The sequence below is a fragment of the Otolemur garnettii genome, unplaced genomic scaffold (assembly GCF_000181295.1).
Source record: "Otolemur garnettii isolate 467f Iridium unplaced genomic scaffold, OtoGar3 scaffold00015, whole genome shotgun sequence".
In the NCBI taxonomy this organism is placed as follows: Eukaryota; Metazoa; Chordata; class Mammalia; order Primates; family Galagidae; genus Otolemur; species Otolemur garnettii.
This window is the reverse complement of record NW_003852410.1, coordinates 16,147,604-16,175,084: the sequence shown is the minus strand read 5'-3', so window position 1 is coordinate 16,175,084 and position 27,481 is coordinate 16,147,604. Positions and strand designations below refer to the sequence as shown.

Sequence of the window (27,481 nt, the reverse complement as noted above, 5' to 3'; positions counted from 1 at the left end):
GCTTCGGCGCTCTCTCATGATGAAAGCTTTTAGTTAAGATTGATTTTAATTCTGTATTGTAAGCAGCTGGTGATAAACCAGAGGCACAGGCCTAACATACAATATCAGCAGGTCAGAAGGGGAAAGAACTTAGGCTGTGGCGACTTTTACTACCAGTGTGAACAACCAGCATTTTTATTGCATTTGAGAATGCTATAATGTCAGTAATTAGTACTGACTACACAACATTTTTTTTATTGTCTGTATCCACAGACATGGAATGATGGAATTACAGTTGATGTCAAGGAATGAGTTTCTTTTATGCCTTATCAAAACAAAACAAAACAAAAAGAATTCTTGTTACTGGCAGCACATATACACGAAGCACCATGCTCACAGTCCAGACTGTACCATCTTCAGCAAGGCTTATGGGTAGCAGAGATCGCACGAGCTACACTGGGCCCAACAGATGCCTTTAGAATTGTCAATCTGATTCTCAGGATAAAAAAGCAAAACTGACTTTAAAAACATCTGAAATACCAGGAGGGTATGCCATTAACCAAAAGGTACCAAAAAACTTCGAAATCCTTATTTAGCACATTCTTCTCTGTGCCCTTGGAAACAGAACTCAGCTGGAATGTGAAAAGGAGAGGAAATATTTAACTGTTTTTTCCTGATAAAGAGGCTAGTAATTAACATATCTTGGGTTAAGAATCCAAGGTTTTCTCTACTGGGTTTGACAGAATGCTGGGAATGGTGTTAGAGCCGTCTGAAGGTCGCAGGCTGGAGGTCACTCTTCACGTAGGTACATAAGCCTTGATATTCCGTTTTGGGGCTGGTCCAATGTGGCAGCCTAATTCATCTTACACGGACAGACTCCAGGGACAAGGAGGTGGACCCTTGCTCCTGACAGTGCCTTTGTTGACTACACAGGACTACCTCCCTGATGTATGCTTTTCTTTGGGGGTAGGGGTGAAGTAACAAATTGTCTTTACATCTTGGCACCTTGTAAAAGTGTTTTCTTTTTTATACAAAAGTTCAATAGTTTTGACACTCCCCATTATTAATCACTACTTCAATGATAAAACTTTGAAAAGTGTGACCCTGGAATTTCATCATGCAAAATATTTACTGCAGCAGGAGAAAACATTTTTTTAAACAACATTTTTTTTCTTTTCAAATGTATGAACTTGTTTAAGATAGCCAGGAAGGCAGTGGTAGGATAAACACAAGGGGTAGGAATGTATCAAAAAACAGATTAACACACGCACGCACACGCGCACACACACCAAAAAAACCTGTACAAAATGCTCCAATCAATGAGAACAGAAAAAAAATTCTTGTCAACTATGTTACAATTTAAAAGCAAAAATAAAAAAAAGAAACAAAAAAGTTAGGGAGTTTCTCCCTCCCACATGTCAGGAAACGTCATCCAATATTCTTAAAGCAAGGATAACTAAATAAAATACATGGGCAGCATAGTCTGCAATTCCATTACATACAGTAGTTTTTTTTCCCCCAAAAGCTATTCTTTTTTTTTTTAGTATAGTTAATATAAAGCAGTTGCACAAAAAGCAAAGGTGTTTTGACAAACAGGTGTATGCATTTATTCCTTTTTAGGAACAGTATCTAAAAAAAGAACCACCCTCCGCCCTCCCCCCAAAAAGACAAAGATTCACACAGACACATTGGGATATATGTACAACATAATAAACCCCATCCTAAAGAAGTGACTGGAATACCCCCGAGGGATACAGAATCAGAAGTGTAAAAATCATAGTGAAGTTTGCTTGCTGTAAAGCCTGAGAATTTTTTTTTTTTCAGTTGGTTCTTCTGCAAGGCTGTGATACCTGCAAAGATATGTAAAATCTAATTTTTTTTTTTTTTTTGCTACAGTCTTTAGACTAAGCATGCAAGACATACGACTAAGTGCAACTGAGTGAAATGTTTTTTTTTATTTTAATCATTCCCTAAAGGTTTGAACTGAGGTATGCGTACTAACAGTTTCTCATGCTGTTATCTTTACTCATGTCTAGCTACACATGCTGAGAATGAACTAATCTACCAGATTTTTATCCTCTTTTGAATACCAAACTAACCAGCAACCACTCAGTTTAGAAGCACAGGGCCCCTTCCCCTGACCTGTCTGGCTACTGCCTGTACATCATGAAGCTGCCTGGAAAAGTAAAAAAAAAAAGGCTTGAGTGACCACAGACTGCCCTTTATACAGAAAGCAGAGTGAAGCGTCAAAAGTAAATGCCAAAGAAGTTTTTGTACCAAGCTTATGAGTGGACGGGAGTGTTACTTTTTTTTTTTAAATGAAAAATGCTGACTTAAAAGGCCTAAACAAAAACTAAACAAAAGCAAAAATCAACTGGAAGATGCATGCCAACATAAACCAGAACGTATGCAGCAATCACAGCTCGGTCCTTAAACAAAAGTGGCATACAATCTTTCTAAAAAAATTTTTTTGTTTAAATTCTAGAAACACTATCATGTGGTCTTGTTCAATTGTGGAAGCTTTTCTGTTCTGACTCTTTAACTGTCTCCTTTATTGCCTACCCTAATTTTCAGTGGCATACATTCATTTATTTTTATTTTTGAGATGGGACTCCCTGTTTCTGTTGGTCCTTTAATACTGTGTCCTATTTTTATTTGAGAAGCCCCATAATTTCTAAGAATGGGTTTTGGTCTCTAAAGAGGTATAGGGAAGAAAAGAAAAAAAAAAAAAACTATTAGAAAAAAGTAACAACTTTGGTTTCATTATCTACGTGGTCTTCTAAATTTACTCTAGAGTGAAGGAGCAGTTCTCTTTCTCAGGTAAGCAATAGCCTATAATCTTGTCATTTGCCTCTAAATTCTTTTGCCTCCTTTGATCAACAATAAGAGGATATTTGGCTTTATCAGATAAAGCATAAAACAGAGAACATAATTTACCTTTGTGTAATATCTTTGGTAATTTTAGGAAAAAAAAAAGGTACAAAGAATATAAGTTAAGCTTTGAAAGGCTCTCCAACTAAAACTAAAGCTACGGTCCTAGATAAATAAATGACGGGGAAGTGGGTGCAGGGTGGAAGTGTCGAGGGGTTCTGAGCACTGAGGTTGTGCTGACCTAGAACCATCACCTTCTGCATGCCATGCTCAGTTCCCAAAAGCCCGAGGCTGGGATGAGCCCAGCGCCCCCTGATGTCTGTCTTCTCCTGTTAATTTCTGATACTGGGCTGGTGTGACACTACTGCATTAACAAACTGAACTGCAGTACCGGATTTGTGCATTTGAAATTAGCACTGGAGCATTTGCTGAACTCAGTCCTCATTAACTCCCATAATAAGTTCAATCTGAAATCCAATTCACATTCAACTGAGTAACGCCACCAAGCAGGTCTGAACTGATGTATAATCTCTGTGCCGCCGCCGTCACCACTTTCAGCAAAGTTGCACAGGGAAGCCGGGTTTGGGGGCCACTTTGTAAAGAAAGCAACCCACACTAGTTATAACTGAGACTCGGAGCCTGTGGCAACTTGGTTACACAAGGAGAGCCTTCCACAACCGTATCTGTCAGTCTCATAGGAGACTTTTTCAGTGCCGCCTATGTTTCCTTGTGCTGGTAGAATGCTGTGGCATTTTTAAGAATGATGGTTGCTGTGAAAGAAAGAGGAAGATCTGAAACAGCCCCCTGACCACCCCCAGTACTGCTTCATGCAATGAATCGGCATTGTTCCTAGAGTGTGTGTCTCTCTCTCTTTTTTTTCTGTCATTCATTCTCTTTCTGGCAGGACGTCACATCTGTGTGAGGACCTTCATGTGTAGAGCGCAGCGTTTGGGACTCTTTTGAAAATAGACCAAATGGAATGTTTTCTGACTTTTTAGAGAAACGTGGTGATGTCTGAAGGAAGATGGAATGAGTGACAGAAAGCTACAAACGAGAAATGACATTCAGCTTTGTATAATAAAAACACCTATTAACATTCATCACAAGGTACAGAAAACTTTAAGCCTCCAAGAGGCCATGGGCCCAAATGGAGGCCTGAGGTCAGAACTTAAAATGGTATAGTAGAAGAAAAAAAAAAAGCAATACATTAAAAAGTTTGGGATAATTATTTTTAACCCCTCCCCCCCAACACACACACACAAAGGCCTTCCCCATCCCAACTGGAAGCAAAAAAAAAAAAAAGGAGTAAAGGCAGTGATAATCAACATGCAGTACTGTGCAAATAGGTCGTCCATTGGAATCCTTAAGTTCTGGGCAAAGGCTTGGTCTGCAGCTCAGGTGCACAAGCTCTGTCGGGCGACTTCAGTGTCCAGCGCTGGTAGGGCTGCAGTTCAAAGTCTGCTGCTAAAAGTGAATCAGTTTAGCAAATTTACAACACTGATGTTGACTGTTAAGAGAGGAAAATCCCAAGTACCAAACAAGTCCATCCAATGCACAGAGTACAAATTCCTTTTTTCAACAAAAAGTAGAAAAATCAAAAATACTCCCAAATGGGATTCTTGATGGCACTAAGAGTTAACACATTTCAGAGTTGTCAAAATGTAGTGAAAATCCTCCAGACTGTACAACAAATGGAGAACAATTTCACTGCTAACTTTTGACTTTTTTTTTTTCTCTTCCTTTTTCCAATCTTCATTTTCAGGGTTGGCCCGCCCAGACCTTCACTCCATGTCCTCATTTACTGGTTCGTCTTCATAATCTCTGTCATGGTCAAAATCTGGACTGTGGTTGGCTGTTGTCACTAAAGACAGAGGCCCTTCAGCTTCCTCTGGATCGAGGGGCTCTTCTTTGACGTGTACAGGATGCCTGGAAAAACAAGCGAAGGTTCACTGAGGGCATTTCCCAGCCCTGTACTACTCGAGTGTTTGGGACAACGTAAAAGCCACACTCCAGAAGTGCACTGTCCAATCCAGTAGCCACTAGCCCCACCAGGCTCTTCAAATTACCATGAATGAAAACTGAATGTAATTTAAAGCCCAGTTTCTGGGTTGCATGGCTACATTTCAAGTGTGTGAAGGCCAGGGGCTACCATGCTGGACAGCACAGAGAGGGAGCTTTTCCATCAGCGTAGTAAGGTCTTTGGATAGCACTGCTCTAGAATGATCCATCTCTGGACAAACTCAGGCCTGTCCTCCCCAGTGTTGCTTCTCACACTTAAACATGCACTCCAGTCACCTGAGGCCCTTGTTAAAATGCACTGTGTGGCTGGGCTTGGGGGCTCACCCCTGTAATCCTAGCACTCTGGGAAGCTGAGGTGGGTAGAATGTTTGACCTCAAGAGATGGAGACCAGCCTGAGCAACAGTGAGACCTTGTCTCTACTAAAAACAGAAAAACTAGCCAGGCATTGTTGCAGGTGCCTGTAGTCCCAGCTACTTGGGGGGCTAAGGCAAGAGGACTGCTTGAGCCCAGGAGTTTGAGGTTGCTGTGAGCTATGACGCCACAGCACTCTATCCAGGGTGACAAGAGTGAGACTCTTGTTTCCAAAAAAAATAATAATAATAAAAAATAAAACGCATTGTGTGATGCAGCAGGTACAGGTGGGGCTCGAGACTCAGCCTCCAGTGCTGCTGCTGGTCCTGGGACCACACAGTGAGTACGAGATAAGAAGACCTCATATGCAGCAGCATCCTGAGTGGATAAATATCAATCTTCAAATAACTGTGCAAAATACGAATCTGTAATCCAATGGTGTGGTTTGTGGGGACCAGTGTACACAGGAGGCTGGGCTAATCATGGCTTGCTGTGTGTTCTGCTTTGCTAGTTAACATGCAGAACCTGTGAAAGAACTCTCCAGAGGACGACCCCAAGCAAGGTTCTATCATTAATCAACTTCAAGCAAACACAGCAAAGAGACACCATGATACATGCTTGAAACTCCAAATTAATGCATATTTTTACAAACTGTCAATATGGCAAGAAAAGCCCTGCCAGGAAACACAAACGGAGAGGAAAAGGCTCGCTCAACACAACAATATGATAAGAAAGCAGAGCCCCAATCAGAATAATAATGCTGTCAGCTGTAAACAAGGCAAAAACATGAGGCCCTGGCTGGCAGCAGCCAGTGGGATGTGCGTGGCTGAGATGAGATCTGCCAACTTTCTCATTATGGACCAGCGCACGGCTCACCCGAAGGGGACCAGGGCGATCACACAAAACCACTGTGATAACAATTGAGAAATGTTGTTCGTAAATCATATTTACAAGGGATCCTTTGCAAATACAAATTACTTTCTGTTACAGAGCTTTTGATATGCAAAAGAACCATTCAAGTTTGTTTTTTTTTGTTTTTTTTTTTAGAAGAGTACCATCTCTGGGACAGGCTGCAGAAGGGAGGAATTTTTTAATTGACATTATCAAGTATTAGTAATAAGAGGTACTGGGGATAGTTGGATTCCTAAATAATTGATGCTGTATGCAAACCCCAAAGGCCCCTTGCACCATTTAAAAACAAACAGAGGAGTGCTCTGGACTGCCCTTGAAGACGTGAGCCTTCACAATCAACTGACTCTAAAATTAGCAGAGCATATGGAGGGTTTGGGGGTCTAGATGTTGGATAAATAGCTTAAAAAAAACCATGCCCTTATTTTTAAAGGCTATTTGCAAAAACAAAATACAGCAAAGTTGCATTATAGTACATTTTTACATATGGCTCTCTATTTTTAAACTTTTAATGGTCTTGTTTAATCTGTGTTTCTATGGTAAGACTTGGGCTGGCTACATAATTTGTGGAGCCCAAATGTGGGGTTCCTGGCTCAAAAATTAAAAATTTTAAGATAAATAAGAATAGTAAAACTAGTGCTAGTCCCAGCTACTCCACAGGCCAAGGTGGAAGGTTAGCCTGTGTCCAGGAGTTTGGGGCCGATCTGGGTGACATAGAAAGAGACCTCATCTCTATAAAAACAATGACAGAAAAGTGCAGTGTCCCTCTAGGCACCGGGCCTGTGAGACTGCATATGGTGTGGTGCTTCTGAAGCAAGTCCTAGTAGCATTCCTCTGGAAAAAATTAGGTATAGTGATCAGCAGTCCTTAAAAAAAAAAAAAAATCACCAAATAACCCCCTAATTAAGGCCAGTTTTTTTGCTGTTGTTTGTGCTAATCCTTTTCCATTTGGGGTGACATTTTTACATACTACAAACACAGCAACCAACTTTTTATTTTGCCAACTTTACAGCTGTAATTTTTATGCCTATCAGAGATTACATTATGTTGACATGTCAGTCCCTTAATGCTGGGCATTTTAGGGTTGCCTTTTTTTTTAATCTCCACTTTACTGTTTGTATAATACAGGGGCCATTTTTATCCATTAATCTTTCTACTTCTGTTGATTTACCTCCTTAGGATAAATTTCTAAGAATGGAATCGTTGGAGCAAAGGACAAAACATCTTCATGGTTCTTATGATTTGTTGTGATAATAATTTCCAAAGGCTCTATGAACTCAGACTAAAATTCATGAGCAGTTTACAAAAATATTTTGCTGCTTAGCAGGAATAAGGTAAGCGTAGGGTACCTTAAATTGTGTCAGTGCATATTTTTTCACGTTTGTTTCATATTTTCATTGTTTGAGAATCGTGACTTCATAAATCACTCTATGTCTGCCAAAGACACGATTCTGGTGATGTCCATTGGATAGGCATTTGTCTGTGTTTTCCTTAGCTATATATTGAAGCTTAAATGTTGTCTTACAGATCAACATTTTCCTTTCTTTTAGACTATTTTCAGATTTACAAACCAGAATCTGATGATGTAAGATCATTTAAGGTTTGGGGGAGCAAGAAAGAAGTTGGAGAGCCCCCTCAAAATAGAGCCATCTTAATAAAGTTCTTGCTTTGTAATTTTAGATTTTAACAAATGTTTTGCTAAGCTAAAAAAAAAATCAGGTTCAGGTACACCTCCCCCCCCCAAAAAAAAGTTCAGAACATGAAAGAATATTTTATTTACCCAATTACCCTGATTTGATCATTATACGTGGGCCGCAAGGCAAGTTTTGAGACAGATTGTGTTATGGTCCATTATTTCGATCGACAGAGTCCTTTCTGAATCATCCATACAAGTTTCTTTCATGCAAGTACATGGTATGTAAGTCTCAAAATATCACATGTACACCCAAAATATGTACAACTATGACACATCACAATTTTTAAAAACTGCAGAAGCAGCCAGGTATGGTGGCTCATGCCTGAAGTCCTAGCAGTCTTGGAGGCCAAGGCAGGTGGATAGCTTGAGCTCAGGAGTTTGAGACCAGCCTGAGCAAGAGTGAGACCCCATCTCTACTAAAAATAGAAAAAACAGCCATGTATCATGGTGAGCATCTAAAGTTCCAGCTATCTGGGAGGCTAAGGCAAGAGGCTCGTTTGAGCCCAAGAGTTTGAGGTTGCTGAGGGTGATGATGACGCCACAGCACTCTACCCAAGGCACACAGTGAGGCTCTGTCTCAAAACAAAAACAAACAAAGAAAAAACCAAATAAAAATCCTATAGAAGAAAAGAAATAAAAACAAAAATTCTCCTCCTAGATTGGTGGCCAAAATTCATTAAGATTTTTACTATCCCAAAGACACAGGTAATGATCCTGTCATGCCTGCTGGCTGGATACCAGTCGCTTAACACAGAGTGGATTCCCAGCAAATGATAACTGGCTACATCTACTGTGTGACAACCTGGTTAGATTAAGGTCTCTTAAAACTCCAGAGACATGAAATCCAATTTCAGGAAATTTCTGGATACTAGCAGATGCCCCTGGGTGTGGCCAATGTAGCAGCAGAGGCATGAGGTGCTTCACAGAATAAAACAGGAGAGTTTCATGTAAGATCTGTTTCAGATAATTAAGACACTATGTTTGCACATACTCATGTTGGCTCCAAGAAATCTGAGCTGCATGATGCACCTTTACCCCCGTGCAGACGATGCCTGTCCCCAACCCAGACTCCGACTTCTGCAAGGGTTACCAGTGAGTACATGTGTGCCAAACCACACGTTTCCCTTCTCCTTACATCTGAGTAATTCCTTTGTTTAGCCACTCTGGGAACATGAGAGTTTTTAAATAAAGCTGACTGGTGTTTAACAGCATTGTGTGTTCTGGGGGTGTATGCACAGCGTGGAGTATTTTGCTTTGTAGCTCCTTTAGCTCCTATCAGGATAAAAGCATAATACCCTAAAGCCATAATTATGTGACTACTTTCTAGTGTTTCAAAGGAGAGACGAAACGGAGTGGTATGTGAGAGTCACAGAAAGGCTAAGGATGAAGAGTTCTGTTTCCACACTAGGTATTAGCCAGGCTGCTTCCTAACAAGGTCCTTCAAGCCGGGATGTAAAGTTTACAGCTTGATTTATTCCAATAGACTGGAACAGTTAAAAAACAATTTGCATCATAGCAGGGTAATGCATATTGAAGGATGAAAACTATGTCATTATAGAATTCACTTAATGGAAGTATGAGGTCAAAAAGAGTAACAGTCTCTGACACTGATAGCAGGCACAGGGAATCTGCTGTTGACATATAATTACATCTAGCAAACAGCGTAAACCTGTGAGATTTGAGCAACACATTTTGACGACTTTATGTAGGGTTTCTTTGAAAAAAAAATGCTGAAACCTTCATTTCATTAAAAATTATGGCAACTGCCATAAAACATGCTTTTCAATGATACTGGAGGGGGGTTAATTCAAAGTTGAACTTCACAATGCCTTTATTTTGTGCAGCAAAATTATTATCACTTTAGACTGTTGCCTGGGAGGCTTGTACCCAAATATCTTTTTTTCTATTTGTTTTAATAATCATTTATACTAAATAATAGGAATAAACATCAACTAAACCTTGGAGTTGGTACAGATTAAGACAAATAATCTCTCTTCCACTCCATAACTTCAGACAGTTTTGCTCTAATGACGGTTTCCTGAAGTGGTTTCTATACCAATTTACAGTTGCTCTGAACTTCCTTAATATCTGAGTCAATCCTCCTGTCATGACAATGATTTAAAGATGAACATGAGAGTGAAGACAATGAGTCAGAAACAGCAGGCAGCTTTAGAAAGGATGAAATACAGCGACATCAGTGTAAAAGAGAAACACATTCTTAAAATGTTATGAAGACAATGCTAAGATATTGTTCATATAAATTCAAAATGATTGTTTCCATTGTTAAAGATCCTTCTGAAAGCACTTTGGGAATGAAATGCAAATGCTAGAAAATCAAATTTCAGATTCCCCCACGCCCTCCCATCATCATTCTGGCAGGTATGACTTTTTTGTCATTAAATGCCAATTCATTCTGTTCCTAATTGTTACAGGTCATATTTTCCATTCCTAGCACCCAATTATCTTAAAAGAAAGATGTTGGTCAGTAATTCAGAAAGAACGTGTAGACAAGTGACCTATTCTAGGAGCTGACAGCTCTGCAAACACTAAATGGGTTGGTCCCTGAAAGTGGGCAACAGTTTCGCAGAAACGACTCAAAGGGAGAGCCTGTCATTTCACAGCGCTTCCCACAAATGCAATCATTTGGAATAACGTGTGGTTTCTTTTCTCTGTTTAAAACTTTTCCTGGGGGAGAGGGGGCTGTCACAGTCTCATCAATTCTCCCCCATCACCCGCCCACAGGGCCATCCCAGCCTCATGGCCTCTGTCTGTCCCACGGTCGGCCTGGTCTGGTGCCATTCACATTCAGCATGGGCGACTGTCGCCCATCACTTCATTCAGTTATATGTGCACTCATTATACTGCCGTCTGCTGCTATAATGCTCCTATTAATTTTCCTTTTGATATTTTAAGAGCAATCTATAAATCATGCCGCCTTTCATTTGTGCCATCATTAACGTGTGGTAATGACGCTGTGGCATTGCATTTGCGGTTGAGCTTGTCACACCACCAAGTAAACAAGCATCTTTTTCTCCCCCCTGAGTTCAGCGTGCCTGAAAGCTGACCCAGCTACAGGCTATTTCCCAGAGATGCACATTCAATTTGGGAAGAAGAAAGTGCTGGGACTGAAACCATGACCTGGGACGCAGACGGGAGAAAGCAAGTATGCTTCTCACTTCGCGGCTGTGCGCGCTGCTTTAGGACTGGATGACGCTGGCCGCTTTTATGGGCAAGTCAGTCCTTTTATGCACTAATGGAGCTGAACGTTTCTAGAAGCACAAGCTTCTACCTGGGTTCTGGGAAATCAGAAATTGCAGGAAAGGTAATAGAAAGAGCCAAGAGCAGGGCTTGTGTGCACATAAAACAGACCGGGGCCTAAAGGCAAAGACTGGTTGGGTGGACAATACTCACACAGCTTGCATAGGGGATCTGCCTGGACTGCTGTCACTCTCGTTGCTGTTGGTATGCTCCATCGCCCCATTCAGCTCTTCCCGTATTGCGCTGGCTAAGTTGCCCAGAGTGGGGTTTCCCATGGAAGCGGTAGTGTATAGAGGTATACTATTCTCAGCCATTGAAGCCTGCCATCAACCAAGAGAAGATTTATGAAGACACGGGTATGTAAGACAAGGAAACTGTTACAGGTAATATTAAACCACCTTCAAGTTTAAGTTAATGGTACCATGGTTGGCAAGTAAGTACAATTTTCTAAGAGGTGTGGAAGAATGTCGCCTTAAGAATGCCTTGTGGCACCTGTCCCACCAGGCGAGGATGGACTCGATTCCATCTGGCTTGGCAGAGTCACATGGTTAGGTAGAGAAGGCTATCTAATACGAGGTTTATCGGATGCCTTTTTTCAAGAGGAACGGAATATTTCCAGATCACTGTGAAAGATAATGGGATTTTCATTTCTTTATCCATTTTGATGACTCCACTATTGGATATTAGAAATTTGATCAGATTATTCTGGCTGCTCTGCTCAAACTTATGAGAACTTCCATAAACATTTAGATCCTATAGAAGAAGGAAGGAATTACAGCATGGGAATCAATTTTTATCTCCCCCTCACTCCTGTTTTAATGATTTTTGAATCTGTTTATAGTGCGGTTTGAGATATCTGGTTGAAAGTAACACCACATTATCTTTCAGACTCAGACAATTGCCTGGGATTTTAGGACGAAAGAAAAAAAAACCACCAGCAAAAAGCAGCTCTAAATCATATTTCTTTTTGGTATTGATATTAAAGGTGACAAAGTCACTCCAAATGAGTGTCAGCGCAAAAAAAAAAAAAAAAAAATAGAAGAAGAAACCCTGAACTGTGAACTGTGTGGTAGGACATGGCTCACTTCCTGTGCTTCCTCCTCCATCTGAATAGAAGGGCCACCCGGCCTGAAATGCAGACAACAGTTAACTGCACCACTGGGATGAAGGCTCCATGTTTGTTTCATTTGGGTGGCGATTATGACCCAGTGACTTTTCGTTTAATTAAAGAGGACACACTTTCAAAAACCGGCAGCTGTAATTGGACCGAGATTTATCAAAACTGTCCTCTGGCAGACAACACCATGCCTGGTTTTCCATCCTAATGAGAAAAAAAGTACAATCACAAGACAGTCTGGCATAGTGTCTTCAATTGGCTGGCCATACAAGAGTCCAAACTGCTCTAGAAATCCTGGCTCTAAAGAGGAAGAAAGAGCCAAATAACAGAGAAGGAAAGTGCAGAGCGGGGCGGCAGGAAGTCTGCCGAGTCCGAGACTGCAGCCTCACTCACTTCACAACCTCCGCAGCCAGGGCTTCCTCGACACAGACCTGCACACGCACTTAACACAGTACGGCTAACGGACGCTTTCAAAGCTAGGCCCTCTGCAATCCCACAGCTCTTCCCTTTCTCCACTTCTAAATGTACAGAACTGCCTTCTTTTAAAAAGCTGGGGGAGAATCCTGTTTTCATTTCCAAATGTGGTGAACTCATTTTGATGAACAGGAAATCTGAACATTCCCCGACTCCCCCACACTTTTGTCAAGTAATTTGCATCAAGTGCTTCTTTCAACAGCTCTCTTATAATTGCAATAAAGCATTTTTTCATTTTGGGGCAGAACAGTTGCCAGAATTATTTTTTTGCAAACTGCAGCTGGACAAGCATCTTAACTGCCCTTCCTTGAGACAACACAGTGGTCATGCCTCTCACGGTCATGGAAGTTGTGCTGGAACCATCGAGTGGAGACTCTTTCCTCTGGAATTATCACCAGATCAGCTCTCATAAGCTAATTTCACTATAATATGGTCAGAGTGTGGCAAAAGTGGGATTGTGAACTGGCTTGATATTTTAATCACTTCCCCAAAGTAAAAAATTGAGAAGACAAAATCAAAATGTTCGTTAAAACCATGTTCATCAGGACATACTGATGTCCTCGTGTTGGTCACGCCATAGAGGGGCCAACCTCACTGGGATATTTATTCTCTTTGGCTCTCAAAGTATTCTAGGTCAAGGCCGTAGCTCATTGGGAATGGATCACAGAACATGGGCTGAAGCCCAATAGCCACAGTGGGTTGAAAGGCATCCAAAGGTAAGCACTTCTATTGATCCCTTGGTTCTCAAAACAAGAAAGATACAAGTGATGAAAACCAGCGTTGTTCCTTTTAAAAAATGATCAACTGGCTCACAAAGCAATCCCAGGGCCTGATCTGCAGCCGAGCCTCTTGAATACTCTCTGTTGAGCAAATGATCAGAGCAACCCACCTAAAGTTAGCAAAAATTTCCCCAACTGCTTATGCCTAACAAAACAGTTCTTTGCCACAGTTGATGTCCACTTAGAGGCAGGTGTATTACAAAATGGGCTTAATTAAATAAACTGTCCTGCACACAGTATGTGGTTTCATATCAAACCGGCACCTCTGCCAAAAAATGAAATTATTTAAGTAATGGTGCAGAAGTCCCCAAGTACCATCACTCCTGGAACACTAACCGCTCTGAGATCCTCGGGGAGAAAGGCAGTCTATAAATACGAAGCTTTGCGGTTACCCTTAGTTACTTCACTTTTTCAGAGCATCATGCAATCTGTCCCAAGTCCCATGTTTTATTTCTGTAGTGGATTCTGCTGTCCTATTTTATATATTGTATATCATGCATTATGTTGCTCTAGTAATTTTTTAAAGATATTGTTCCACTATTATTTTTACTTGTCTTGAAAAATGGAAATGGGCGATAATGGAAAAAAGGAAGGCCTGCTGGCAGAGCTTTATTTAATTTGCACAGTAGAAAGTTGTCTTATGTGACTGTCTACTCATCAAGGATCTAAACTCGTAGAAGAGAGGGGGAGAAAACCCACTCCTCAAATCATGAATTTTTATCAATTTATTGACCTTGCCTCATTATGGACCTAATGAGTTCTCGGAAAAATTGCAAGACAGTTTGGGGGCTACCACAGGAAACAAGAAAGAGTGCAGAGGATTCCAAAAACAAATGTTGGGGAGATGAAATGTGAATGGCTCTAAAAGGATAAAGCATACTAATTGAAATTAGTCACATAGTTAAGAGAATCCAAAGGATGGAGGATCACTTTTTTTTTTTTTTGCCTTACTGCCTCATGAATGTATAAAATGTGCTTGTAATCTTAATACTATTCCAGATAGAGCAGCCTTTAAATTCACATTTCACAAGACTCCGGGGAAAATAAGTTACTAATGAATGGTATTTACAGTGGCGGCATCTAAGCGTGCTTTCATTTACTCTTCTAAAGTTACTGTGTAAACGACAAATAATTAAAAGAAACACAGAAAGCGGTTTCTCCTATTAAATCTGGCTAAAAATAAATAAATATAATTACTGAAATGCTAAGTCTCATGAATTTGCCTCTACACTCCAATTGTGAAAGTCGTACCTTCCATTCTCAGGACCCTCAAGAATCTGCCAGTGATGTGGGAAAGCGTTCAGCAGGGCCCAGAGTAGGTGCTCACTGTGTGTCTGTTTAATGAACAGACAGAACCAGGGTGGCTGTTAATGCCTCTTCCCTGCATCCTAGTCCCCAAATGACCACAGTCTCCATCATTTTTCCATTGTCCTCCATTGTGTGCCCTCACCCCAAGAAATTTAACATCTGTTTGTGTATTATGGCCCTGTAGAAGGACACAAGAACCAATTTGGGGTGGTATATCCCCCACTGAGAATGCATACTGCAAAAGCCTGAGGGTATGAGATTACAAAAATGTCAGATTTATCTATAGAACATGTCATTTAAAAGTTCTCAGGAGTCTCTTGGCCCGAGCTCTAGAACAGTCTGGGGAGGGTCAAAAACAAACAGGACCACTGGCCAAGAGGATACCGCCTACCTAGGAGCTCTTGGAGGGGGACTTGAGCACTGTACCCTGGTACTTTAATGAAGTGACCCTGGAGTTACTTATTCTGTCCAGTTTAAAACTGAGACATGCAATGAATACAAGCCCTGCTGCACACAGGGCTGTCCTGATAGCTCACATCAGTGTAGTGTCCTCTTTCTTGTTCAAAACCAGTGTCTCCACCCCCCAATACCACTGGTGATCTAACAAGCGTTCGGGTTTGTCAGTAGGAAACAGTCTGTGCAATTATTATGTAATCTTGAACCATCTGCCAGAAATCTGAAGAGGTTTTCTTTTTTTTTTTTAAACACCTCTGTTATTTAAACAAAAAACAGTTTACTTTCACAAAGTGAACCGAACTTAAGATTGCCACCCCCCAAGACCAAAGTAAAGATGCTAAAATATCGACTTTATAAAGAAGAGGAAGAAACACAAAGCTCTGCTTTCTCTTTAAAGCCTTGAACAATAGAAGGTCATGTGACACGCTGGCCTATCATCCGGCACATTAATAGCTGTGCTAGAGTAATTACACTTGTGGTATTTTTGCCTCAAGTGAAATTCTGAAATAAGAGGATGGAAATTATGATACTGCTGATAAATATTAATAAGTGAACTTTTAATTTTTTTGCCACAATATTCAAAATGCTAAGCATCCCGCTAATGCTGAAGCAGCCCGATGTGTTTGCCTCCAGGGAGCACGATGCTTTGTGCACTTAAGAAAAAAGTTTAACGGAATTAAAATTTAATATCTAATTAGAGCGAGGCTAATATATTTTGAAATGAGTGGGGAGACCTGTGCCTCTGCTGTGTCTGTGGGACGGCCATCAATCTTACCTGTAGAGCCGCATTGAGAGGTGTGCAGTAGGCGTGGCCGCTCTGCATGTTTTTAATAAGGGAAGGGTTACTGTGTAAGAAAAAGATAAAGACTCAGAGTTAAACACCATCGACTCCCGAGGTCCTAGCTAAGTTTTGTTTTAAGCTTGCTGGTGTCCTTCTAAATTAGAAATTTCCCCCAGTTAACAAAACCAAAGAAAACTCAGGCTTTCTCCCTAGTTGCTCCCTACTCCCAGGGCTGGTCTGAGTGTGCATGTGCAGGGATGGACTTTTGCTGTTCAAGGAAACTAGGTGTAAAATTCTGGCTTTAGTAGTAGTGGGCGGGGCTACAAATTTTTAGCAGTTCCCCAGACTCCAGACCCCAACAAGAGGGAGTGGCCAGGAGGTTGGGGGCTGGCAATGTCCAGGAGCTGATAGTGGGAGTTCTGGGGGGACATGGGAAGAATCTCTATCTTCCTGATTTGAGCTCTACAAGGACTGTTAAGAGGAATACCAGGAAGTGGAGAGAAGGGTATGCCGGGGAGGGCTGTTTCCACGTAAGGTGAGAGGCTGGGTTGGTAGCTTTCTTATATAGCCAGATCTGGGAGGATCCGGGAATGTTTGATGCGTATGCATTTGCTGACCACGTAAAGTCAAAATATTGTTTTAAGAAAATCTCCAGCCTGGTAAAAATAAAAATACTAAAAAATTATATAGGACACACTGAGGGAAAAGTGCCTTCCAGCAGGAAATAACCTGCATTTAGCAGTGGCCTTTGAAGGGAGTATGTGTGTATTACTAATTTTTTTCCTATGCTTGGACCATTTTTAATCATTCATTACATTTACATTGTTATACCGAGTGAACAAATAAGGAGGAATTTTTACCCCAACAGCACACATTTTAACTCTAACCAAAAATATCCTTTTTACTTTGAGGAATTATGGGTTAAGCAAAAGTATTTAATTATAGGGTCCCCGTAAGCTGCTGAATCAAGATACAACCAACATTTGCATTAAAGACGTCAAAAAAGCATTATTCAAGGCACTGGTGTTCCAAAGAGAAACAAGAGCAATGCAAGTACAAATCAACACAATTTAGTTTCGTTGCAGAAAGCTGTGGCACTGCTATTGGTGAAATGCAGAACTACATGGGATGAGTCAACCATGCAAAGCCAAAGCAACAGCAGAAAAAAAAAACAAAAGCAAGTAAAGGCTCTTACTGTGCGACAAGCTCGTCAAAGTTTTCATCGGGGCAGTATTTGCGAGGACGGCCTCGTTGAATATGGCGGCCACGTTTAAACTCTTCATCATCAACTGTCCAAAAGGACCCAAACTCATCCTCTACTCTGATAAAGCACTTATGCAGTGAGAGGTTGGTGCGAATGGCACCCTGGGGTAGGAGCAGCAGCAAAGGAGATGGAGTGGCAACAAAAGGAGACGGGGTTGGGGGCAGAACAGACATCCAATACAGGGAACAGGAAAAAGAAAATAAAATGCAATAAGCATAAGCAAATGGTTTGTGAGGGTTAATATGCATTGCCACCTAAAAGCTACTAGCATGTGATGCAACAAAGACCAGCAAGCAGGGCAGGGGGACTGGCGGGCATACAAAACAGGAGGGATGAAATGCTTTTTTGCTTCCCTTAACTGAGACAACGTGAAACCAGTTCTTTGGTCTAACACCATCTAGCAGCCAAAGCCTCTACGTTATACTTGTTAGCACAATCCAAGCTAGGCTAAGAAGTTCAAACATGGTGGACGTACCCACTGATCTTTTGTGGCCTTCGTTTTTGGAATTCTACTTCATCCACTGTCCATACTGCCCCTTTAACGTTTTCTACTCGCACAAAACACTTGTGAAGGCTAAGATTATGACGCACTGCATTCTGCAGCAAGTATAAAAGAGAGAACATTTACATTTTCTATAAGAAAAAGACTCCAAAAACAGCAGTAAATTCAGCCTAACAGTCCACATTTGTAAAACCATCCCCAAGAGCTGCAGCTGCCACCCCCGAGGATGACCTTCTGTGGTTAAGGGTATTTTTTCCAAGAGCAAAAATAAACCAAAATTATGAATTAATTGTACTTTGGCATTTTAGTGTAGTCTCTGGTAATTTCTAACCAGAAGAAATATTTGTAATAAGTATGCATATCATCCAAAATAGGTTTCACAGTACAAATCTGAAAATACTGTTACTATGACTTCAAAATAAGAAAACATGCAAAGCTTAGAAATGTCCCTTCTAAGCCCACCCACCTCCCATAACAAAGGGTTTTTTTTTTTTTTTTAAACCATGAATGATGAAGACTTGGTTAACACTGCTAAATACAATTTTGTTCTTGACAGCTTCTAGCTTTAAAAACTTCCATCAGTTTTATTAAGAAGAACTCTAAATTGTATTTTACCACTGAGAGTAACACCTCGTATAGCCAGCTGACAGGATCAGGGGGTGAACTGACCCCCAAGGGATCAGTATCCATCATCAAGCTCTGTCTTACCTTCTGGAATATATGTGAGAGTTGGCCCTAACTATGAACAAGAGCCTTAATTAACTGAGCCAATGCCAAAGGAACACATGAGCAGAACTCTCAATGGCAAAATGACTTTATTCCTGGAGCTGATGTTTTCTACAGATGCATGTTCCTTCTTTGATGGTTGAAAAGTCCTTTCTGGTTATTCCTAAGCTAAGACCCTTGACATCGGTAATCTATCAGAATGGAAGATCTCAACTCAAAGATGAAGAGCTTTTTCACATTTCATCTTTCCTTTGAGTTTTCAGAAAAACCTACAACCCTTACTGGGTACAGTAACTAGCACGGCTTCATTAGTCCTGCCTGGTTGGACTTACTGATCTAGACTCAACACTGGGCACGAGGACATTGCAAAGAGACCCAGCTCATTTACTTAAAATTTTCTTCTTGTATAAAGTGAGTGACTCAATTGGGGCGTGAGAAGTGGACACACACATGGAGAAGTGGATCACACTCCATCCGCCTTCTAAGCCTTCACTCCATCCCAGTGACCCTGCGGCTGTGCAGACACTGACCAGCCCTCCCTTCCACCGCCTGCAGTATTTCCTTCTTGAATTAACTTCATAGGTGGCAGATCTTGCTATGTTGAGAGACGTTTCAATTTTTGGATAGTCACAATTGGAGAGAATTTGAGGTGCGTAATAATTTTTCTTCTCAACATGGGGAGTATTTAGACAATAATGATGCGTTTTATTGCATGGTGTGATGAACTGTTCACAAGGAAGATTCCCAGAATTCCCAGATAGTGCTGAGTAACGTCAGCATAGCTAGAGCAGGTTCAAGGTACCCAGGTGACTGCCAAAGGATACCTCATTCAAAAGGTTTGATGGGTTTGCTTAAAAACAACCAAAACAAAACTACAAACACTTGGTATGTCATAATTTTACTTGGTAGGACAAATTTCTTTGCATATATATGGTAGTCTAGCCTTTAAGTAACATTTTCTTTCTTATGCTACACAAAAGCATAGTAGTATAGGATGTGAAGTCTGGTTATTTACTGGAACAAAACTGAGGTGGAATAAATAAATAAAGCCAAATTTCCTTTAAAAATACAGACAGAATATGTATTTACATAGGAGAATAACTGGGAGAGAAGTTGACATTGCTCCCAATTTAAGTACTGATTATTTTTATTTTTTTGAGACACAGTTTCACTTTGTTGCCCCTGGTAGAGTGCTGTGGTGTCACAGCTCACAGCAACCTCAAACTCTTGGGCTTACGTGATCCTCTTGCCTCAGCCTCCCAAGTAGCTGGGACTACAGGCGCCCACTACAACACCTGGCTATTTTCTTTTCTTTCCTTTTTTCTTTCTTTTTTTATAGATGAGGTCTCACTCTGGCTCAAGCCAGTCTCAAATTTGTGAGCTCATGCAATCCAACTGCCTCAGACTCCCAAAGTGCTAGAATTACAGGTGTAAGCCACTACAGCCAGCCATTGTCTGGTATTTTACAATAAGTATCAAAATGTACAGAATTAAAAGAGCTTAGAAGCTACTTCTGATAAAAAGTTCCCAAGGGTTTCTGTTGACCTGGCTGAACAATATAGTCATGTAAGTAACAGCACAAAGCCAAAACTTAAGTTTGGTTTTCCAAGACTGCCCATCTGAGCAGAAAGCAACCAGAAATTAAAGAATTTTCAAAAAAGCTAAAAAAACTCTTTTCAGACATAACTTTCGCTGGGCATTTCATCTCTTGTCTCAGATCACAGTACAAATAAGGACACATAGAGAAAATTACATGTATTTATGAGTCATTAAGTACTTCTTCTGGGGTTGTTTATATTAATGACACTTTTTCCTATCATTTGCAAAATGAAAAAATTCAATCTGAAGATCTGAGCTTCAATATTATATTCACAACTGGTAATTATTTTTAAATTTGATCATTTCTATTTATAAAAGGCAATCTCAAGAAAATGTCTGCTTCCTGCTTCTGCTTTCTAAATTTTTAAAAACATTCATAACTAAAGATCCTTTATATTTTATCTCAAGGCAGGCTGAGGAAAAGAAGGTGAGATTTTTAAACATAGGTTCCCTTTGGTGCTCCTGTGTCTTACTAAAAATGAAAGGCTAATTTGGGCCATAACAGTCTCTGTAAAGTTGATGAATTAATTCTACAGCTATACTCTTTCTCCTTTAAAATACTAATTTATCAGGACTTAACATAGTAAATGTGTTTTTCTGGTTTTTTTTTCTTTTTTTGCTTTTGTTTTCCCCCCATATAAAATTAAGGAATTAAAAGAAGGCAGGCATTTATTTCAAGTAAAGCAAGTTTCCCTTGCATCCTGTAATCAATCCGTATCATATTTAGACTAACGACAGGTAAACGTATCCTAAAATGTTTGCGTTAAATGTTTCCAAATAATTTGGAGTTCAGGAATTGTAAGAATTCCAGGTAGTAATGAAATAGAAACATCAGAGTGTACACGTCTCCCTCTATCAGCATGGATATCGGACACTAATAAATTGAAAATGGGAAAGTTAAAAAATCTACGAGAGCCAGCTCTCATATAACAGAACAAATACCGATGGAATCCATGGCCAAGTGCTGAGCTGGGAATGAGGAAGGCGGCGTGCCACGTGACACCAAGCTTTGTTGGGGGCATCCAACAGGGAGCCATGGGACCTGACATGTTTTATAGCGAACAGTGTTGTAATGAAGTTCCATAGTTTAGATGCTACTTTTCCTCCTCAGTGTATTTACAACCCTCCTCACTTAAAAATAAAACAAAAAAAACCCTTTTCATAATACATTGTATTCTCTTGTAATAACTCTCATATCCAGGGCTAGTATTTGGACTGCAATTTTCTCTACTAACTGGGTTAATGAGCTTCTATCTAGCCACTGAAGGCGGTGTCAAGTTTGATCATTTCTCTAGTTTCCTACTGGTGAAGAGCACAAGTTATCTATGCACCCCTGGAATATCGACTGTGGTTACAACCTTAACATTTGGGCAAGAGTGGCATCAGCTTTCTCCCTACAGACTCCAGCCAGAGAGAAATGCTTTTACTGGTTGGCCAGTCCACACATCAAATGCTAGTGCTATTTTCATCCTAGCCTTTTAGTCACAATGGAAATATTCTCCCACTCAAATACTCCTAAAGATGGGATACTTAGAAAGCATTGTTTATATCAAAACAATATAAATGTAACTTCTTTATAGTGTAAATGCATTTTGTCAAAACAAACTGCTCTACCAACATCAGGGTCCAAGATCAAACAGGCCTGACAGAAAGCTTACCTTCCACGTGGCTGCGTTGCGTCGGAAGTAAGCAAACATTCGTGTGAACCAGTTATAGATTTCATTTAGTGTTAGCTGCTTTTCTGGAGATTCAAGAATGGCCTGGAAAGCAAATAGTAATAGAAGAAGATAATTTATGACCAAATCAGCAGAATTGTCATTATATGGTTTCTTGAAAATACAAAATAACTGACTTGGGAGCTAAATCCTAAGAAAGGTTTCACAAAATGATCTAAGATTGATGGTTGTATTTAACAGTTCAGTAGCAAAATTCAAAATGGAATTATCTAATTGTTTTGAGTTTTTATTTCTGTTTCCGTACAGAAATATTAATTTATTAGTCATTCATAAAGCAGAATCAAAGAGAAATGCAAAACATTTCACTAGCTGATTAAAGCTCAGTAATTATTTAGAGCTCAGATTAATTCTAGGGATCAGAGATTACTGTAGCTTGTGATAATTGACTTGCCATCTTTAAACAGGCTCATTTTCACTGTTGTGTGAAATGAATTTCCTAATAATCACATCGTATTGTAATACTTAATCAAAAGCAATTATGTTATATATTGCAGTTTTAAAAAACCTTATAGAAAAGGTTTTAGCATGCTTGCATACTAAGCGGTTTTAAACCTACTTCATCAATATAATTTATCCATGTACACGTACACCTTTTGATACAATTTCATATACTGTGTTATTTACTTACCTGCCTAATTAAAGATGCATATGTAAATGGTGGTCTAACTTCTGCATTCTTATAAAATTCTTGGTTCTGCGCAATATCTGCTAAATAAGAATCATTGTCCTATTAATTATCACTTTTTAAAAAGAGGCTGGTCTGCAAGAATTGCAGATTGTCATTCTACATGAGGCAAAAGTGAAGTATCTACCTGAAGAAATGGGCACGTTGTATTTGTCTGAGTACCGCCTGCGGATGGGTCCCACCGTGTGCATGCTGGTGGTGGTGATGACTGAGGGGCCTTGGGTGACAGGAGTCAGGGGGGCCGTGGGGGTCGTTGGAGTATGAGGTAAGCTCTGTGGAGAAGCCTCTGATGCGGACTTGGAGAGTGTGACGCTTGAGACCAGATTCAGCTGTGAGGCAAAGAACACTTCTTAGAAGACCTTCAGAACGACTGTGCACCCAAGGAAGCCGCTCGCATCCAGCAGGAATAACACAGAGGATGTCTGGATAATGTTATTTCTCTGAGCAGATTTGTTTATCATCAACTAAAACACGAGGTGAGTCCCGTGTAAAGCCAATTTACTTAGTATGTAGTATAAATTATTTCTTGCGATGGTCTTTCCAAAGGCTGCTATAAATGGGTGTTTACAGACACATGAAGGGTCACCTACTCTAGTGAGTTTGAGAAATTCTGAGTCAAGAGATTTCTTTAACCACGATGTCTCACCAATTTTAGCAAATTAAGGTGCCTCGCAAATCTCAAAGAGAGAGAGGCAGCCCCTAATGACGCTAGGGAGGATGAGTATTTTAGGGAACATCAGTTGGGACACGCTGGTGTAGACACAGACTGTCCAACGGAACTTTCTACAACATGCTAGCACAACCAAAAAGCTGTTTTCACTTTTCATTAGAATCAAACTTTCATTTTAATAAATGTAAATGTAAATGGCCCCATGAGGCTAGTAGCTACCACCCTGGACTGCATGGGAATAGGCTAGTTAACTACATCATGAAACTTCATGGGTGATGGGAACTCACTGCAAGTAGGTTTGGCCTGATACTCATATTAAAAACAATGGCACTGATCCAGTAAGCCATCATTTATTCCTATCAGTTGGCAGAAAATACTCTTTAAAAGCTTTGCGTAATCTTCATTAAACTCTATCAAATACAGGACTGGGATCTATTAACTTTTTTAAATACGGCATATTCTTTATGGAATATGAGAGATCTGGAACTGTATGAATTTTGATTTTTTTCTTCACATGTGAAAGTTTCATAAGATGGAAAATAATCTACTGCTTCAAGTAAAGAAATGAGTATTCTTTATTTGAACTGGAAAGGAGAGAAAGGAATTAGTACTGTTTTATTTTTATCAATTTTACCTTCACTCTGAAGTGCTGATCTTATAAATACTAAAAGGGACAACACTTTCCCAAAATTTGTTGAAACAGAAATATTATTTTAAGTCTGGCAATGCTGAAGAACTTGGTTGATTTCAATATATGTATCACAGTTTACAGAGAATTGCTATCTCAGAAACACAGAGCCACCCCCAAATTCAAGAAACTTCAGCAAAGTAGGCTCACTTGGTAAAATTTTCTTAAACCAGACTTTGAATCATTTACCATAATAAATCTATTTCACCATCGCTATAGTCAGCCTTAAGTACAAGGCAGTATTTGTAGAAGGCATTAAAAATGAGATTCCTCTGAGATCATAATCAAACAACATATTAAAAGAGCTCCAATTTGTTGAGAAGACTCAACCTTTACTCATATTCCAGTAAAAAAAAAAAAAAAAAAAAAGGTCATGAGAATCCTCTCTAACATGTTTGGGGGAGTTCCATGAAAAAGCAATGAATCTGAAGAAAAGAAAGATCAAATATCGTTGAAGAAATACTAATGGAAAAATGCAAACACAGTGCTGGGAACTACATGTTGGGCAGTGGCTTTTAGTTACACTTTCCCTTTTGTTTTCAGCCTGGAATGTTGACTTGGCAAACAAAAGACCCTGATGCCCAAGAAGAGCAAGCTATGGTGATGGCCCTGCCCTCACAAATGCCCCAGCAAGCTGGGCAGATGCTGGGAGCTGCTTTTTCAATAAAGCTGGCAACTTGACTTTATGACACACATTTGCAAAGTGAGTGCTGAGAGTTCAGAGTAGCAGCCATGGGATGAAGCAAAGCTAAGAAGCCAAGGGCCAGAATTGGGGCTGACCTCTTCCTCTCCACCGGCCTTAATCACTAACCAAGTCCAGGAACAGTACATATAAGCATCAGCCTATGCCGAAGGTCAAGGAAATTAGTGCATGAAAGGCTCGTGCCCATACATACACAGCTTTTATAATTCAGATGCTGCTAAGGCTAAGAATCTCGGAACACTCTGTAAAGTCATGGGTCACATTGGTGAACAGCATATTTTAAAACACCTGTGCCTCATTCCACCACTAATATCTGAGATGTTATTTTCTCATATTTTACAGATAAGCAAACTGAGGCTTGAAGAGATTAAATAATTCATCCGTAGTCCCAACTCGGAAGTGAAGTCAAACCACTCACTATGTCATTCTAGACAACTGGTGTCATCTTCTGGCGCTTGCTTACTTAATGGGAAAAATAAATACTACCAAGTTCCATCCTATATGCTCATTTTAAAAAAGGATTCCATGAATGGTTTTATCCCTGCTTCCAAATGGCATTCAATCAATACGTATCACAGACCGAATACAAGGCAGCTGGTCTCTGATGACAAAAATAGGAATAAAAATGCCGGACTGCTGCCCTTGACATGCTTACCATCCCATACAGACATTAGTCAAAGGCACAGGTACAACAAGCACAAAGTGACTCTGAGCACTAACTCTACTTTTTTGGCTTAAGACCATCACCCCTAAACACAGTGGCTTTTTCAAAAACATAACAAAAATTATAAACACAAATGTCCTTAAGAACTACGTATGCTCCTTTCCAGTTTGGGGAGGAAGGTCACCAAGTCCACTAGGTACTAATTTAATTGTCAAAAAAAAAAAAAAATCAAAACTCATGTAAACGTTCAGCAAGTGTAAGCCCACCTTTTGGGGTGTTCACATCTAAGAAGAACGGATGAACCCACAGTAACATATCATCAAATGCAAAGAGAAATTTACTCGTGAAGCTTTCACCAAGGTTTGTACCACTTGTACTACTACTGTCAAAAAAGGCAACTGTGAAAAATAAAATTCCTCCAGGTCAGCACAAACCACGAAGGAAGAGATGCAGGTAGAATTTTCTGGAGGCTTTCGAACATAGCAAGTGGAGATAAACACTGAGCCAGAAGAGAGCAGAGAGGGGGCTTACCAGGCTTGACAAATGACACCGCGATTCACACCCACTGCTGGGCTGTCTCTAATAAGCCACAGAGGAAGCAGCCAATCTCGGCTAATTACCAGATAAAAATGTATTGTAAGGACTCTAATTAGGAGACGCGGATGGAGGTGATCTAATGATTAAACGCTGCATTCGAGTGACCCCACCATCAATGTGCAGTGGTGCAAGATGTCACTGGAATATTTTGTAGAAACAGTAATTTCATTTCGAGGAGGGGAGGCAGTAATATTTGTAATGATGGCTATGAGGTAAACTAATTAAAAGACAGTTCCTAGAGGAAGAGGGTGGCTGAGAGCAGCTGTGGCCATTCCAAACCCAAGTGCCAAGTCTCAACAGAGGAGCTGCAGTCAAGTGGAAAATTTCTGCCTGACCTCTGCCCTTGCTATTAATTTGCAGGAAAACTAATGACACATATACATATTCCCACAAAATTGTTCTAATTGCTAATTTGCCAAAGGAGCCCAGATTCCAAATTAAACATGACTGTATGTAGCCTGTGAGGGAAGGAAGAACAAAAAGCTGTAAACTCCAAACAGAGGGTGCTTTGCCACACAAAATCATCTGAAGGCTGAACCAACAAGTTAATGAAATGTCAACCTTGTCAACTGGCATAGAAGTTTCTCAACTTTTCAACTTGTGTTTGATGATCACATGCTTGTCTTGAGGATAAACCATTTTCGAAAGGCAAGGCTGGGGGGGTGGGAAGAGACAGGGAAGAGACAGGGAAGGAGGGGGAGAGAGAGGGAGATGGAGAAGCAGACAGAGAGAGGGAGGAAGGGAGAAGAGAATGAAAATAGAGAAAGACTCAAACAGGTTCTGCGTTCAAACTAAATCTGCTCTTTCAATTAAGGTCTCTTTCTCTCTAAAAAAAAAAAAAAAAAAAAGGCCCCCCAGAAATTAATTACAGACTTAGAACAGAAGAGCAAATGGAGAACGGTGTGGGTTTTGCTGTAATCTTGAAATATTCATCTTAATTGTAAACTATTAAATCTTAATATAATCATCAATTAGAAATGAAAGCGTATGTGCCTCGTGTTTCTGATGATAGTTAAAGGTTTTAAAAGATAATTTTTTTTTTCCTAGGGCACGGAGCAGGAAGGGAATGGACTGGGAGGGTTTCTTTTCCTGATGGAAAGCCTATTTTTCTTATTGTGTTCATTTTCTATTTAGAAAGAAGTTGCTATGTTTAGAAAAGTCAGTAACTCTGATATTTTCTACATGGCAAGTTTCCATCATGTGATGATTTCAGCAAAGATAATCTCTTTGAAACTCTGGCCAGAAGTTAAATTCTTATGCCATTTAAAATTGCTGCAGGGTTTTCTTTTTTTCTTTTTTTAATTTATTTGTGGTCTCAAGCATTGCCTTTTCCCTCAGTCCAGTCACAGAAGGATGACCCTGGACATCTTAGCCATTGAGACCATTTGAATTCTATCAGCTACCCATTCTGCTTAGTTCTTTTTGGAGAAATAAAGAAAGAAAAAACATTAATCTTTAGTTTTTAAACAGTAATCTCCTCTCCCGTTTAAAGATGATGAGTCACTCACATTTTTAAAAAATAAACATGCCGCTGATGTAAACCCCAGACAGAAACAGACTTGTTGTAAGTATTCCCATAAGAACTCCTTTTTTATTTTTGTTTGTGTTCTTGCCTCACATGAAAACAGATTCTGGGAACAAAAGACAA

General features: G+C 40.1%; 1 protein-coding gene across 7 annotated transcripts in view; it reads right to left on the bottom strand.

Moving 5' to 3' along the window:
• Positions 1-150: 150 nt before the first annotated feature.
• FOXP1 (forkhead box P1) overlaps positions 151-27,481 on the bottom strand; it is a 610,533-nt gene continuing 583,202 nt past the window's right edge. For 4 of the 7 annotated variants that reach the window (XM_023510636.1, XM_023510632.1, XM_023510633.1 and 1 more), the window contains 7 exons: positions 22,639-22,840; positions 22,455-22,534; positions 21,749-21,850; positions 17,739-17,860; positions 15,994-16,063; positions 11,238-11,404; positions 4,587-4,776 (listed from right to left, as the gene is read on the bottom strand). In XM_023510636.1, the coding sequence (XP_023366404.1) occupies positions 4,632-4,776; positions 11,238-11,404; positions 15,994-16,063; positions 17,739-17,860; positions 21,749-21,850; positions 22,455-22,534; positions 22,639-22,840 (888 nt within the window). In that variant the 3' untranslated portion in view covers positions 4,587-4,631. Of the gene's footprint in view, positions 4,777-11,237; positions 11,405-15,993; positions 16,064-17,194; positions 17,365-17,738; positions 17,861-21,748; positions 21,851-22,454; positions 22,535-22,638; positions 22,841-27,481 lie in introns of all 7 variants that reach the window. The other 3 variants (XM_023510637.1, XM_012802528.2, XM_012802529.2) reach the window with 3 other exon arrangements.